The sequence below is a fragment of the Panthera leo genome, chromosome B1 (assembly GCF_018350215.1).
Source record: "Panthera leo isolate Ple1 chromosome B1, P.leo_Ple1_pat1.1, whole genome shotgun sequence".
Taxonomy (NCBI): Eukaryota; Metazoa; Chordata; class Mammalia; order Carnivora; family Felidae; genus Panthera; species Panthera leo.
Window position 1 is genome coordinate 35723809 of NC_056682.1, and position 15615 is coordinate 35739423.

Genomic DNA, 15615 nt, shown 5'->3' on the forward strand with positions numbered 1-15615 from the left:
CATGGGGAGCGGGCGCCCGGCGCCGGCCACGACGACCGCCGCCGCCGCCCGCGCCGCGCCCGGCCTGCGAAGCCCAGGTAAGGGCCGAGAGGGGGCGCCAGGGGCGGGCCTTCAGGGGATACTCGTAGCGGGGCATTTCTGAGGCAAGCTTGGGCTGCACGCAGCGAGTGAGTTCCCTGTGCTTCTCCAGTGTGCTTCTCCGGGCTAGGCCACAGATCTAAAAGTTAGGATGCCAGACAGGGCTGGACTGCGACGGAGCGGTGGCCCCAGAAAACCCGAGCGACCTCTGCCAAGGCTCTCTGGGCTCCCTCACCTTTCTCCTGGGGGTTCATCCAGCCGGCAGAGGGGGCCGTGCTGGGAGAGCGCTGCGGCTCTGGTGCCACCTGTCATCCTGGTCCTTTGCATGCACGTTCAATTTTCCCTCCTTTGCCTTTCTCTGGGGCCCAGCCCGCTTTCCCCGCCTCCTTCCCTCCCCCTGCCAGGCTGCAGTTACCAGCGGCCGCCAGCGGCCCTGGCACTGCCTGCTGGACTGGAGCGGCTTGACCCATCCCAGCTGAGTCCTCTTAATCCCCCTCTTCAGTGCTGGCTCACTCCTTCCCTTGGGGGCGGTGGTGAAGATCCCAGCCCCCAGCAGTTGCCCGGGGACTCTGCTTCAGAAGCCAAGAAACTGTACAGAGCTGGGAAGAGACACGCTAGGGGCTGCCCAAGTGTAGGGAAAGATACCAGCCAGCAGCCCTGCCTGACAGCTCTCCCCAGTGACTCTGGCCTGCCCTGCCTTCACTTCCCACCCCTATAGGCTTGAGTAGGGCTGAGGGGTGGGTAGGCAAACAGTACCCCCAGATCCACAGACTGCAATGTGGGAAGAAGCCTCTGAGACTCCCAATTTCCAAGCCCTATTTTGCACAAGGGCACACTGACGTCCAGAGGAGTGATATGACTTGCCCAAGGTCATGCAGCAGGTGCTGAGTCAGGGGGCCAGGATCTTCTTGTCCCCTTGTGCAGCACCTCCCACCGAGCTCATCTTTTGGGTTCTTCCCCCTTGCCCTTCCCAATGGCTCGTGACCAGGGTCCAGGCTCAGCAATGCAAGGACATGTTATCTTAGAAATGGCAGTCTTTGCTGAGGGGCTCTGGCCCAGGTGGGTTGTCAAGTCCCAGGTATTTGGGCAAAGGGGTGACCTCCCCACACTTGAGCATCCCACCCAGGCAGGTCCTTCGAGTCGCATGTGGGCAGGCAGTGTGGAGTCTAGCTGTGGGTTGGCACTTGCCTTACTGGTTTGAGCTGCCTTGGTGCTGCCAGGGCGGTGCCTGCTCTGTAGCAGGTGGTAGGGTGCTTGGGGCACGTGCCTGAGAAACTCATGCTTTGTCGGTTATGCTCCAGGGATCCCCTCTTGGAGAGCCCCATGAGGGCTGGAGAGTAATGGAGAGTACGCCCAGCTTCCTGAAGGACGCCCCAGCCTGGGAGAAGATAGCCCCTGAGAATGGCATTGTGGGACAGGAGTCGGATACCCTGCCTCGAGATGGCCTGCGTCGTGGGGCACTGTGCCTGGGAGAGTCTGCCCCCTTCTGGAGGGGTGTCCTAAGCACCCCAGACTCTTGGCGTCCCCCTGGCTTTCCCCAGAGCCCCAAGGACACGCTCCCACTGGTGGAGGGAGAAGACCCCCGCAATGGGGAGAGGAAGGCCAGCTGGCTGGGCAGCAAAGAGGGTCTGCACTGGAAGGAGGCAATGCTTAACCACCCACTGGCACTCTGTGGCTCCGCGTGCCCGCCTCGCTATGGCCCCCTGATTCCTGAGCATAATGGTGGCCATCCCAAGAGTGACCCTGTGGCCTTCCGGCCCTTGCACTGCCCCTTCCTGCTGGAGACCAAGATCCTGGAGCAAGCTCCCTTCTGGATGCCCACCTGCTTGCCACCCTACCTAGTGTCCAGCCTGCCCCCAGAGCGTCCGTGTGACTGGCCCCTGGCCCCACACCCCTGGGTGTACTCAGGGGGACAGCCCAAAGTGCCCTCTGCCTTTGGCTTAGGCAGCAAGGTGAGTGATGGAGCAGAGAAGGTACCTGAGGCTCAGGCCACACGAGGTAGCTCAGTGATCCCTGAGCAGCCCTGCCAGGGCCACACAACTCTGCTCTTCCATTCTGATGACAAGATAAGACAGCACCCAAGTAGTCAGCTCAGAGTCAACCCCAAGCAATTCTTCTTCTGAGCAATTCCATCTCACAAAGCCTTCCTTGCCTTTGGGCCATTTCAGGGTTGACTCACCCATTGTCCACCCAGAACAAATCCCTGGGAACTGGGATCTCAGAATGTGTGGTCTCATCCTGGGGTTGTGGGGCAGACGAGGCTGTCTGTCTGGGAGTGGGACATGAGGGTGCCCCATGGCCTGTGTCTACGGCACCTCCCCCTGCCCCAGGCAACCCACCCACATGCCTAGGAATAAGATTTAAAATATTTTAAGACCAGCATGGTACTGGTCATCAAACAATCTCAATAGATTCTGGAGGCCCTTTGGGGGTGGCAAGCACTAACTTTTAGTTGCTGGATTTGTGCGGAGGTCTGAGAAATCCTGGGGGAAGGATCTGGGGTGGCCAGGGCAGTGGGGAGGCACTTAGGGAGCAGTGCCTATAAACCAGGCTTGAGTTCTTCAGTGTTTTCACAACCCTTGAGGCCACACAGGCGCACACCTGCTGGTTGTCGGTTCTGCTCGTCCTTTGAAGCACTGGGGATCAAAGTCAGCACTAGCTCCATCCCTTCTCCTCTCTTTAGGGCTTTTACCACAAGGATCCAAGTGTTCTCAGGCTGGCAAAGGAGCCATTGGCAACTGTGGAACCTGGGTTGCTGGGCTTAGCCCCTGGTGGGCGTCTCCAGAGAACTGGGGAAGTGGAACGTCCTTCATTCCATCAGAGAGACGGAGAGGCAGGAGTCAGCAGGCATCAGAATCTTTGCCCATTTCTCCTGGGACATCCAGATGCTGTTCCCCGGAACCCCTGGCCCACTTGTCCCCCAGGCCTGGTTCATACTCTTGGCAACGTCTGGGCTGTACCAGGGGGTGGGAGCCTTGGGTGCCAGCTGGGGCCATCAGCCACGCTGAGGTGCCCCTCTCCTGGGCTTCCTACCATGCAGGTGGGCTGTTGTTCGTCTCACCCACCTGCTAGAGATAGAGATCTTGGCCCTTGTGGGAAGTGCCAGGAGGGCCTGGAGGGGGGCACCATTGGGCCCAGTGAATCCAACGAGGAAGCAAACAAGACCTCTGGTCCCAGGGCCTGCCCACCCAGCCATCATACCAAGCTGAAGAAGACATGGCTCACACGACACTCAGAGCAGTTCAGGTGTCCAGGTGGCTGCCCTGGCGATGAGGAGAACCCATCTGCCCACCTGCAGGCCCTCAAGAGGGCAAGCAGCCCTGAGGTCCAGGGGGCAGGTGGCAGCCCAGCTGCCAAGCGCCCACCCAACCCTTTCCCAGGCAGTGCGGGGCAGGGGGCCAGAGATTGGCAGATGCTCAACTCATCCTTTGGGAACAAAGTGGAGGCAGAACAGCATGATGACCACAAAGGTAAGTGTGCACGGGGCCCTGCTTGGGAGGGGGCAGCTGGGACTGGGGCTTTGTGGGGAAGTGGGGTCATTAGAGGTGTTTATGAGTGGATTGCACAAGTTGTCTGGTTTCCCACCGAAATGTGATAGTTCCCTGGGAGTTCATTAGCATCTACAGGCCAGAGCCTTCTAGAAAGTGGCTTCTTCTTCCCATCTGCCTCCTCCCAAGCTATGATGTGTTGGTGGCAACATAACAACATGGTTCAGAGCATGGGCTCTGGAGTCAGAGTGCCTGGGTCCTGACTTTGCTGACTGGTGCTATGTGACCTTGGGCTAGTTACTGCAACTCTCTGGGCCTCAGTTTGTTCATCTATAAGGTGGGGATAAAGACGGCATCTACCTCATAAAGGCTGCTGCAAAGATGAAATGATATCATTCACATAAAGGGCTTTGAAGAATTCCTGGCACTTTATTGAGTAAGGACTCAGTAAACATTTGTCCTCGTTTTTGTTTTTTTTTAATTATTTTTTTAATGTTTATTTTGAAAAGAGAGAGAGACAGAGTGTGAACCAGGGAAGGGCAGAGAGAGAGGGAGACACAGAATCCAAAGCAGGGTTCAGGCCCTGAGCTGTCAGCACAGAGCCCAATGCAAGGCTCGAACTCACAAGCCGAAGATCATGGCCTGAGCTTAAGTTGGAGGCTTAACCGACTGAGCCACCCAGGCGCCCTGCTAAACATTTGTCTTTGTGATTACTTGTGCCACTTAACCCTGTCTGGCAGATTATCCCTCCTGAAGGACCCCTTGTCCTGCCCCAGGAATAAACAACTACTCCCTTGGGCAATGGGATCATGGAAACTCAATTTGGACTCTGCCAGTATTAGGACTTTGGGCACATCCTGAACCCCTCTGTCATGCTGTGCTCTTCATGGAGGGAGCCGGCACTGATGGCCCATCACCTCAGTCTTGACCTCCAGGACTGCCGGACCTGGATCCCAACTCTCAATGGCCTTGCCTAAGCACCCCTGCACCTGGCGTGGGTCTGTCCACACTCTTGCAGGCCTCTGCCTGGGCTGGGAAGCAGTTGGCCCCCTCTCCCTTCTTGGGTTACTGCACCTGTGGCCTATGTTGAAACCCTCAGGCCTTCTCACCTTCCGGCGCCCTCCGTCCCATGCCGGGATTGTCTCCTCAGGCTGACACGACGCCAGAGGTATTGCTAAGCCCACGGCGCAGCAATCCAAAAGTCTACACTGACTGAGGGACGCCTGGCTGGCTCAGTCGGTAAAGCACGTGGCTCTTGATCTCAGGGTTGTGAGTTCAAGCCCCACACTGGGGCAGAGCTTACTTTAAAAAAAAAAGATATAACAAAGTCCACACTGACTGGATCTTGAACTTGGGGCAGGATAATCATCCCACCTGCTCCAACCTTGGGCCCAGCACAGTAGACCCCTCCTCTCAGCCATCTGCCTGTGTCATTCTCAGACTCCCTGCCCAGCCTTTTTTTGTGAAGTTTCTGGCTGCCTGGTTCACTTTCACTAGCTCCAAATCAGGCTTAGTAGACTAGGGCCTAGGGGCTGGGCTGGCTCTGTATGTGGGTGGGCTGAGTGCTAAGGCACGGCCCAGGGTTCACATAAGCCCAGCAAGTCCCTGACCAGCTTCATTGTCTCCTCAGGACCCCAAGATGGTAGGGCCAGCAGCCTCCAGGACCCAGGGCTTCAGGATACACCTTGTTCGGCTCCTCTGGCATGCGTGGCTCAGTGCCAAAGCTGTACCCATGCAGCTGGAGAGGTGGGAGGGCCGGCCTGCCACTCCCGGCAAGTGCTGAGGTGAGCCTGTTGCCCCGGTGTGCCCCCAGCATCTTCCCAGTGGGGGCTCCCTCCTTACCTTCCTGTGCCCTGTCTTCAGATTGCCTCCGGAAGGGAAGCAGCATCAGGAGGAAGACTTAGCAGTCAGCTCTGAGGGAGGAGGGTCTGGCCCTGAGGCCCAGCTCAGCAAGGGCCTTGCCAAGCATCTGCTAAGTGGTTTGGGGGATCGACTATGCCGTCTGCTGCGGAGGGAGCGTGAAGCCCTGGCCTGGGCGCAGCGGGAAGGTGAGCAGGACCCGTGGGGCAGCCAGAAGCCCGAGAGGGCTGGATCCTGCGGTCACTGTGCTTTTACAAGGAGCAGGAGGTCTGCAGAGTGTGGGCCCCTTCCTCCCCTTAACGCTGTCTGTCCTGATAACGGCTCAAGGAGAGCTCCTGCACTGCTTTGCCCTTATTCTTAGCTTAGGCTTCTAGTTAACATGAGTTCTGAAGTTTCTGGCCTGGGTGAGGGATGTTGGGAGGGTGTGAAACCCGGTCCAGTCCAGCTGCCTAAGAGCTTCTGGGTTTGTTGGGGGAACAAGACTGAGAGCCAGGTATATGTATGAACTCTGGAAGGTGAGGGCCCTCCCTGCGTTTCGAGGCTAATGGGCCCTAAGAAAGCTAGTAGGGTCTGGGCTGATGTGAAGAGACCGGTGGGGAGCCAGACATTCCGTGGGTCCCCCTGGCTTCAGGCTCTCCCTCCTGCTCCCTCTCACAACACTGCATGTGCATTTGAAAATGTGTGCACACACCTGCAGCAAGGTCACAAGCTGGCTCCCTCCTGTCCCAGAAAGTTCAGCTCCCTCCCCCTTTCCTCAGCCCATCTAGCCTGCCACTCCCTCAGCCTGGATTCCCAGCACTCCACATCAGCCAGCAGCCTGTCCTCCTCGGCTCACCCCAGCTTGCCCAGTCCCTCAGGCCTTGGCACTTTCTGTTCCTTCTGTCTGGAATGGCCTTCTCCTCCCTTTCTCCCTGATGAATGAACACTTACTCATCACTCTAGGGGCGCATTTTGTGAAGCTGCCCCCACCATCCCTACCCTCGTCTTTCTATCCCTTTCTCCTACTCCAGCGCCCACCCCGTGGTGCTGTGGTCATTGCCCCGTCTATGGGCCCATCTCCCCTCTTGGAATGTGAGCTCTAGGAGGGCATCTCTGAGCCCTGACCAGCTCTGAGTCCCCAGCGCTCAGCCCCACACAGGACAAGGTGTCTGTTGCATGAGTAAATGAGCGTGTGCTCACTGGCGTCCTTCCACCTACTGCGGAGGGCTTAGTCAGAAACCCCAGGCCAGGGAAGGAGTGGCCGCCTAAGGTTTCCTCTTCTGGTGTACAGAGTCTCCTGCAAGAACGCCACGTCCGGAGGGAGGGAGGTGGGTGAAGGAATGTGTTGGAAATGATGTGGATTGGTAATTCAGGACTGATGGGGGAATCCTTGGGGCAGGAATTGGGGAGGTGAGGCCTGCACTCTCCCTGGGAGGGTTTTCTGGAGACGTGCTGTGGGGAATTTCTTTACAGAGGCTGTCGAGTAGGTGGGGTTGTCTGCAAGGGGCCTGTCTCCCTTCCAGGGTGGCCCCACAGTGGAAGCTGCTCCTGCTCTTCTCCATCCCTGCCTGGAGGTCCTCAAAAGGGACCTATGGCTTGAGCCTCCTCTGACCCTGTTCTCTCCCGTGGTAAGCAGGCCAGGGGCCAACCAGGACAGAGGACAACCCAGGCATTCCACTCTGCTGCAGCAGCTGCCATCGTGGACTCTTCAACACCCACTGGAAATGCCCCCACTGCAGCCACCGGCTGTGTGTGGCCTGTGGTCGCATGGCAGGTGCTAGGAGGGCCAGGGACAAAGCAGGTAGGAAAGGAGCTGGGGGCTGAGGGTGGGAGGGCAGAGACGGGGGCCTCCAAGGGCTGCTCTAAGGTGTGTGGCCATTTCTTGGCTGCCTCTCCTCAAGAAAGCCTCCCTCCCCAGCCCCAGCCTCAGCCACCATGGCTCAATGCCCCTTAGAGCAGACTTTTCCCTCTCCCCAGATCAGAGGGCCACGCCTGTGTCCTTGCCCACCCTTAAGAGAAGTCGAGTGCCTACTCTATGCCTCCCAATTTGCTCAGCTTGCATCTTTTTAAACCTTACAACATTGTGAGGTGGGTATTATTGCCTCAACTTTCCAGATAAGAAAAACTCAGAGAGGTTAAGTGACTTGTTCAAGGTCACACAGCTAGTAAGTGTTAGGTCCAGGATGCAGACTCACGTCTTCTAATCCCAAGTCTTACTCTTTTCATGGTTCTCAGCTTTTTCTCCCTTGGCTCCACTCAGTCACCTGAGGACTTAAAATTTCCCAGTGTTCCAATAGAGATAGCCAAAAGGAGGTGCAGGGTCAGAAATGTTTCAGAACACCGTATTCTATGTGATCATCTTGGAGTCTGGCAATGCATATCAGCATTTTAAAGGCTCTGCATTCTGCAGGCAAAGGATCCTATGTCACTCTTGAACCCAAGTTTCCTAGAAAGCCCATGTTTTATGGATTGTCAAGCCCCTTGATTTAGATATCATGCCCTTGTCCTTCTTCCCTGTCTTTAAGCTGTGGTTACTTTGGTTTCCTGACCTGCACCTTCTCTCTTCCTACCCACAGGCTCTCAGGAGCAGTCCACAGAGGAGTGTCCTCAAGAGGCTGGGCACAGTGCCAGTTCCCTGATGCTCACCCAGTTCATCTCCAGCCAAGGTAAGCCATCTTGGAGAAATGGGGTGTGCAGAGGGCGGGTCCTGGGGAGAGCAGCTTTCTGTGTGGATGTGCCTCAGCCTAATCCCATGCCCTCTTGCTTGGTGAGGCCAAGCAGGACAGGGACAGCCTCCTGTCCACACTCACCACCAAACTCTATCTCCCTTCCCCACTCACAGCTCTGGCAGAATTGAGCACCGCCATGCACCAGGTTTGGGTCAAGTTTGACATCCGGGGGCACTGCCCCTGCCAAGCTGATGCCCGGGTGTGGGCCGCTGGGGATGAGGGCCAGCAGGTAAGAAGCAGGGCATGGGACAGGTGCCAGCACTAGCTGGTTGGTCCCAGGATTGGGCAGTGTGTTTGGAAGTTACTGACCTTGGCAGGGTTTGGCCCGTATCTTTTGATGGGACTGAAGGATATGGAAGCTGGGTAAAATCAAGCTACTTCTCACCTTCCTCTGGGGATTGGGATCCATGGATTGAGCTCTAGCACCTGTCCCACCTCCCTCGCTCCTGCTCAGAGCTCCTATCCACCTTGTGCGTGTTACAGCTTAGCGTTTGCTGGCGGGTCCTGTCTCTCCACTCAGCAGGCATGGACTCCTGAAGGTGGAGTTTGGACCTACCTTCCCTGTGTGCCTTGCGCTTAACACATAGCAGGCACTCAGTATGCATTTTACAAAATTTTATAAAGTTCATGCTTTTATTATAAAAATCATTCATTCAAGAAATGGCTTATTGAATGCATTTCGTGTGCCAGACAGTGTTACATACCCATGATGAAAACTACAAGCAAGTAATAGGAAGAAAACAACAGTAGCCCTATAATGCCACCCTTATCATTGTGACATATTTCTTTCTAGGCACTTGCCTGTATATTCAGTCTGTTTTTGTGTATCTTAGATCAGACTGTGTGTGGCATTCCGTAAGCAACTGTTTCCCACCTAATGTTATATCACATAATACTTTGCTCCTTGTAAACACAGTTTTAGGATTTATAAGAGTCTGTTGTTAATACTTGTGGGTTGGGTTGGACTGAGCTGTGTTTGCCATTTTTAAATCTCTGGTTGGATTGGGGGGGTTGGTGGATGGGTTTAACAGAAGGAGCCGACAGAGAAAACTCCCCCAATTCCACAATCTTCTTGCAACGGGGATGCTGACAGGACCAAGGACATCAAGGAAGGTGAGCAGCCCCCCTGGCCCTCGCTCACACTGTGCATGTGGAGGCTGGGCCAGGGCTGGCATCCCCAGGACAGATTGGAATTGCTTTAGCCAGCACACCCCTCCCCCCCGCCCTGCCCCCAATAATCTTCCTCACTTTTCTCAAGTCATTCCAGATGAAATAAATCTAAATACAATCTAGGACAAGTCTCCCCACCCCTGTCCAGTCAGAACCCCACTGTGAGCCCCTCCTTTGGAGAGGCAGCGGGAGACAGACTTGGCCAAGAGATGAGGGCAGACCCTATGGGCAGTGGAGCCTCGAAGGGAAGGGGAAGCCTCTCACCATTTTCCTCCCTGCCAGAGACCCCCGACTCCACGGAGACCCCAGCAGAGGACCGTGCCAGCCGAGGGCCCCTGCCTTGTCCCTCTCTCTGTGAACTGCTGGCTTCCACTGCTGTCAAACTCTGCCTGGGGCACGAGAGGATACACATGGCCTTTGCCCCAGTCACTCCTGCCCTGCCCAGCGTGAGCGAGGGCACAGAGGGAGGCCTGGGGGCCCGGGGACAGAGGCTGGGCTGGCCCTCCCTGTGGGGTAAGGCAGGTCCTGAGCTGTTCTGCTCCTCCATCCCTCCCTTCACACAGGACGACCGCATCACCAACATCCTGGACAGCATCATCGCACAGGTGGTAGAACGGAAGATCCAGGAGAAAGCCCTGGGGCCGGGGCTGCGGGCTGGGCCAGGCCTGCGCAAAGGCCTGGGCCTACCCCTCTCGCCAGTGCGGCCACGGCTGCCTCCTCCCGGAGCTTTGCTGTGGCTGCAGGAGCCCAGACCTCAGCGAGGCTTCCACCTCTTCCAGGAGCACTGGAGGCAGGGCCAGGTGAGGCTCCTCACCTCCCAGCTCCCCATTCTCATGGCCTTGGTCACCCTCAGGGCCTCAGGGTCACCATCAGGTAGACCTGGTCCATCACACAGAAGGGGCAGCGGGGTTGGTCCCCACACTGGTCTGGTGTCCCTCACAACATGCTCTGGCCTGGCCAAGTTGGGTGCCTGTCCATTCTCCCTACATCCCTCTTCCTTTCCTCCCTACAGCCCGTGTTGGTGTCAGGGATTCAGAGGACACTGCAAAGCAACCTGTGGGAGACGGAAGCTCTTGGAGCACTTGGAGGCCAAGTGCAGGCACTGACCCCCCTTGGACCTCCCCAGCCCATAAGCCTCCACAGTGCAACGTTCTGGGAGGGATTCTCCAGGCCTGAAAGTAAGTGTCCCTGATGTGGGGTATGGGGAGCTGGGAGACTGAGCCAGGGGGCAGCGAAGTCCCATGGTGACCCTGGGGGGCAGCTGGAAGCAGAGCCCAGGGCAGAAACTAGACTGTCTTGCTGCCAGGGGGCCGGGGTCCTCTGGACAAAGAGGTTCCTCCCCCGGCAAATGGCATGTCTCCTCCTCTAGTTCGCCCAAAGTCAGATGAGGGCTCCGTCCTCCTGCTGCACAGAGCTCTGGGGGACGAGGACACCAGCAGGTGTGTATAGTACCAAGGGCTGGCCCCACTTGCCGAGGCTCTGCCCAGCCCCTTGCTGTCACTTCTCCTTCTTCACCCCCCACCTCAGTGTTCCCTGCTTGCCTCTGGGAGTGACCCCACTAGTGGTGGGCTTTGAGGGGATCTGGGTGCCTGGGTTGAACCTGCTGGGTATGACCCTGCCCCCTTCAGGATGGAGAACCTGGCTGCCAGCCTGCCACTCCCAGAGTACTGTGCCCACCATGGGAAACTCAACCTGGCTTCCTACCTCCCACCTGGTCCTGCCCTGCGTCCACTGGAGCCCCAGCTGTGGGCAGCATATGGTGAGTGCTACTCCACCCTGCCCAGCCCCTGAGCCCATTCCTGTTACCTCTGGGCCCATGTGTGTCTGTGCCAAAGTCCTGGAGCCCGTGCCCAGCTGTCCCTTTTCTGCCTCCATCAGGTGTGAGCCCACACCGTGGGCACCTGGGAACCAAGAACCTCTGTGTGGAGGTGGCTGACCTGGTCAGTGTCCTGGTACGTGCTGAGGCCCCACTGCCTACCTGGCACCGGGCACAGAAAGGTGGGTCCTGGGCCAGAAGCAGGGGTGGGGACAATCTGCAGATTTCAGCGTGCTGTTTCTGCCTACCCTGGGCCCTCCTGAGCTGTTTTTCTTCCACAGACTTCCTCTCAGGCCTGGACGGGGAGGGGCTCTGGTCTCCAGGCAGCCAGGTCAGCACCGTGTGGCACGTGTTCCGGGCACAGGATGCCCAACGCATCCGCCGCTTTCTCCAGATGGTGAGGAAGGAGCTGGGAGCCCTCCTCTTCCCCTGCGCTGCCCTCATGCTCCCTGGGAGTGGGGGTTCCCAGCCCAGGAAGCCCTCCCTGTTGTGTGTGTCCCATGTGCTCACTCTCCCTGCCCCCTAGGTGAGCTGGACAGCCTTGACTCCCACAGACAGGTACAGAGAAGGCAGACTGGGACCTTATGAGTTGTGTGCTGGGGCACGCAGAGAGCAGGGGCTGAGGAGGAACCTTATGATGAAATGAGAGCAGGAGCCATCACAGGCTAGGCACTGTGTAAGAGCCTTGGGTACATTATCTCGGTTAGTCGTCATAACCACTCTGTGTGGCAGGCACTGCTGCTTTCCCATTTTGCAGATGAGGAAACTGAGGCTGAGTGGTAGAGTGGAGACCTGAGCTTATGGCTATTCCCACCTCAGGTCACTACACTGCTCCTCCTGGGAGCAGGCAGCATCCCCTGCATAGGCTGGGGGTGGAGGGGAGCCTGGCAGAGGGCAAAGGGAAGCCCATCTGAGATGTCCTCCTGCTTCTCCCCTGTCCATTATCTACACCTTATGAGGAGGTGCTCTTTGGGGTGCTAGCACTTGAAGGCTGAGGGAGACAGCATGGTAGGTAGAGGGACAGACTGGACAGGATGAGGAGCAGTGAAGGAGAAAATGAGCAGGGGGCAGGAAGCTCCAGGGGGTGGAAGGCGGTGGAAGGCTAGTGTTAAGGGTAGGACAGGCACAGCAGTTCCAAAGGCCAGCTGAACTCTGATTGTCCTGGGAAAAAGACGTCCACCAAGTGTCACCCCTGCTAAGGCACACACATACTTATACACAGACATGCAGGTGTTAAACTTGCTGTCCACCACCACCCTCCTGCCCACAGGCATATGTATCTGCAGACACATCGACAAACACACACAGATCTGTAGATGTACACACAGATGCTAGAACACACAGAGGGAGCAGACAGAAGCACACCTTCATACATAGACAGCCTCATCTAGTCTGGGTGTGGTGCCTCTAGGCAGTCTCATATGGCCAAACCTGATGATTCATGGAGAAGGTTTGAGGGGCATATTCTCACTGGGTGGCCTGGGAAACACTGATCGAACTCCAGGATGCACTCAGAGGGCAAAAGAGCCTGGGCACCTGCCTGGGGCTACCTAGGGTCCAGCCTAACACACCAGCCTCCCCTTTCCCCATGGCCCAGTCTTGGAAGCCTGAGTCCTAAGTCCAGGGACAATTGCTGAGGTCCTACTGAAGGGGTGGATTTGTCCAGCAGCCAGTTGGGGCACGATGCTGGCATTTACCCCTACGGCTATTCCCTGGGCATCTACTTCTCTGTCCCCCGTGAATCCCTGTTTGCCCAAGGAGTTCCCCACTCTGGTTGGGCTGATGAAGGCCTACCCTCCCCATAGCCATGCCTGCTCCAGAGGCCTCAGCCCAGCAGGCAAGGCTGTACTTCCACTGGGCATCAGAACTTCTGTGTGGCCTTTGTTGCATCTAGGATCTTAGAAGAATCTGATAAATGCTTTAGATCATCTCATCTCAAGGATATACAGCTATCTAGTCACCTACAACTTAGCACACAATTCAGGACGTTCACAGGACTCCAAGTCAAGATCTCCTCATGTAGACAGTTTATGAGCTGGGATTATGCAGGGTATCTTTTTTTTTTTTTTTTTTTTTTTTATTTTTATTTTTTTTTTTTTTTAACGTTTATTTATTTTTGAGACAGAGAGAGACAGAGCATGAACGGGGGAGGGTCAGAGAGAGAGGGAGACACAGAATCGGAAGCAGGCTCCAGGCTCTGAGCCATCAGCCCAGAGCCCGACGCGGGGCTCGAACTCACGGACCATGAGATCGTGACCTGAGCTGAAGTCGGAGGCCTAACCGACTGAGCCACCCAGGCGCCCCTATGCAGGGTATCTTTCTGGGTTTTCGAGAAAGGGGCCCAGGACCAGGGACACAGAGGCTACTGAAGGCATCTAGCCCCACGAAAGGTGGGGGTTTAGACTCCCAGCCTCAGAGCCTTAAACCTTTCCTCTAAGCTGTTTCCAGCCAAATCTCTGTTCTGCCAACCTAAGCAGCCCTAGCTTCTCACCACCCAGCCCCTTCTCTCACTCCTATGACCTCCCCTCCTTGCCCCGCAAGACTTGACCCCTTCAGCTCTTGGCCTTTGCGCCCTGACCTTTGGGAAGTCTGTGCCCCATCTGGCAGCCCTGTCCTTGTTTCCCCACCTTCCTCATTCTGCCTTCTCTTCTTTGAGGTGTGCCCGGCCGGAGCAGGCAACCTGGAGCCTGGCACCCCAGGCAGCTGCTACCTGGACGCAGGCCTGCGGCGGCGCCTACGGGAGGAGTGGGGCGTGAGCTGCTGGACCCTGCTGCAGGCCCCTGGAGAGGCCGTGCTGGTGCCTGCGGGGGCTCCCCACCAGGTGCTTCCCCAGCAAGCCAGGGGCTCTGCAGAGAGCTCACACTATGCGAAGCGCCAAGAGCAGACACCACAGTGATACAGCGTTCCCCGGCCTGCTCTGTCTTTGCCCCTCCCGATGCCCTGAGAGCTAGGCAGGGCAGAAAGTCACGCCCCATTGTAAGGAAGAGGAGAAGCTGAGTGGTCTTGAAGTCATCTAGCCCAACTGAGCTTCTTGTCCTCGGTTCCCCACCCTGCCTGTGCCACCTCTGGCATCCCCTGGGCATGGTTTTGGCCTTGCCCTTTGAGGTGCCTGGTGCTGGATCCAGGGCTTCTGCTCTCTGAGAGCTGGGTGGGGGTCATTATGGGAAGTAGACCTCAGGGACAAGAGGAGCAAGGGGAGGATGTGTGACCCCGAGTCTCCACTGACCCTCTGCCTACCTCCTGTCTGGCACAGGTACAGGGCCTAGTAAGCACAGTGAGTGTCACTCAGCACTTCCTGTCCCCGGAGACCTCTGCCCTCTCTGCTCAGCTCTGCCACCAGGGACCCAGCCTGCCCCCTGATCACCGCCTGCTTTATGCCCAGGTGAGTGTGACACTGGCCAGGAGGGCAGTTGGGGTGGCATAGCATATCTACTCTGTGCCAAGCAAGCAGCCAGCCTGGGCCTAGGAAGGGCATCCTCAGTGGGAAGAGCCCAGGAATGTGACTGTAAACACCTTGTCCTCTCTTTTTCTCCTAGATGGACTGGGCTGTGTTCCAAGCAGTGAAGGTGGCTGTGGGAACATTACAGGAGGCTAAATAGGGGTATCCCCAGTGTCTGGGGTAGGTTGGGGGGCAAATACTCAGTCCAGGCACAGCTTCAGCAGATAATGATGCTGGGAGACTTGGGGACTTTTGGTCAATCCCTCAAGCACCACTCTGGGCACAGACAGGGCACCCTGTTCCCCGCTCCAACCTAGGCCCTGCAGCCAGCAACCACAGTGCCGTCGAAGCTCACACCTGCCCTTCGCAGGCTGGCACCTGCTGTCCCTGCATCCCTTGCCATGGTACCAGGCCCACACTGGGGGTGAATGACTCCCTTCAACCCTTGCCCCCTGAACCCAGGAGGCAAACAGCCCTTCCCTGGGACACCTCGGGAATCATTCTGGCTTAAGCAACACCTTCTTCTGCTGCCTCATCCCCTGCTGTCCCACCCGTGCCCGTGCTCTGCTTACACCACCTGCATCTTCACTGGGCTCCCGGGTGGCCCTTCACACTGCAGGCATGCTGGACAAGGGGCCACTGAAATCCTGCCCTCTCGCCAGAGAACAGTGAGGTGTGGGGAGAGGGTGGCATCAGGACATTGCCCAGGCTTGGCTGGAGGGAATGATATGGGTGATGCCCTGTTCCTGCTCCCTCTTCTCACCTCCCTCCTTCATGATTTCCATTAAAGTCTGTTGTTCTGTGAATGCTGCTGGAGTGGTTGGCCCTGCTCCTGCAGGCCACATGGACTGGGGAGGGGTGGGGAGATAAGGAAGTGGAGTGGGGAAGGGGTGGGGGTGATGACAGGGACCTCAAACACCCCTGCCTACTCTTCTTCCTGGGGCCTGGATCCTTTTCCCACTGAGGAGCAGATGGAACGTTCCAGGGGTCTGCCCCTGAGGATGCTCCTGACAGCAGACGGTGGGCAAGGCACCCTGGGGTGCAGCAGCATGGCAG

The 15615-nt window shown here is 57.2% G+C and overlaps 1 protein-coding gene across 3 annotated transcripts; it reads left to right on the plus strand.

The window, feature by feature from the left end:
- The first annotated feature begins 45 nt into the window (after positions 1-45).
- HR (HR lysine demethylase and nuclear receptor corepressor) lies at positions 46-15389 on the plus strand. Of its 3 annotated transcripts, XM_042934634.1 has the most exons (19): positions 46-77; positions 1380-2030; positions 2762-3548; positions 5197-5350; positions 5430-5614; positions 7039-7206; positions 7982-8071; positions 8248-8363; positions 9166-9247; positions 9587-9750; positions 9868-10104; positions 10317-10482; positions 10674-10743; positions 10933-11063; positions 11183-11302; positions 11402-11517; positions 13777-13941; positions 14374-14502; positions 14657-15389. In XM_042934634.1, the coding sequence occupies exons 2-19, from the start codon at positions 1419-1421 to the stop codon at positions 14717-14719; spliced, it is 3555 nt and encodes a 1184-aa protein (XP_042790568.1). In that variant the 5' UTR covers positions 46-77; positions 1380-1418; the 3' UTR covers positions 14720-15389. The 3 variants fall into 3 exon arrangements, with proteins under 3 accessions (XP_042790568.1, XP_042790566.1, XP_042790567.1); XM_042934632.1 differs by lacking the exon at positions 46-77 and having other exon boundaries at positions 1339-2030; XM_042934633.1 differs by lacking the exon at positions 46-77 and having other exon boundaries at positions 1339-2030; positions 7042-7206.
- Positions 15390-15615: the final 226 nt, after the last annotated feature.

What these genes read in the sequence shown, in the direction of transcription:
- HR (XM_042934632.1), top strand. Translation starts at nt 1,371, where the DNA reads ATGCTCCAGGGATCCCCTCTTGGAGAGCCCCATGAGGGCTGGAGAGTA. An exon ending in CACTCCCGGCAAGTGCTGAG is followed by an intron (nt 5,351 to 5,429) that starts GTGAGCCTGTTG and finishes CCCTGTCTTCAG; the next exon opens with ATTGCCTCCGGAAGGGAAGC. An exon ending in CTGCGGGGGCTCCCCACCAG is followed by an intron (nt 13,942 to 14,373) that starts GTGCTTCCCCAG and finishes TGTCTGGCACAG; the next exon opens with GTACAGGGCCTAGTAAGCAC.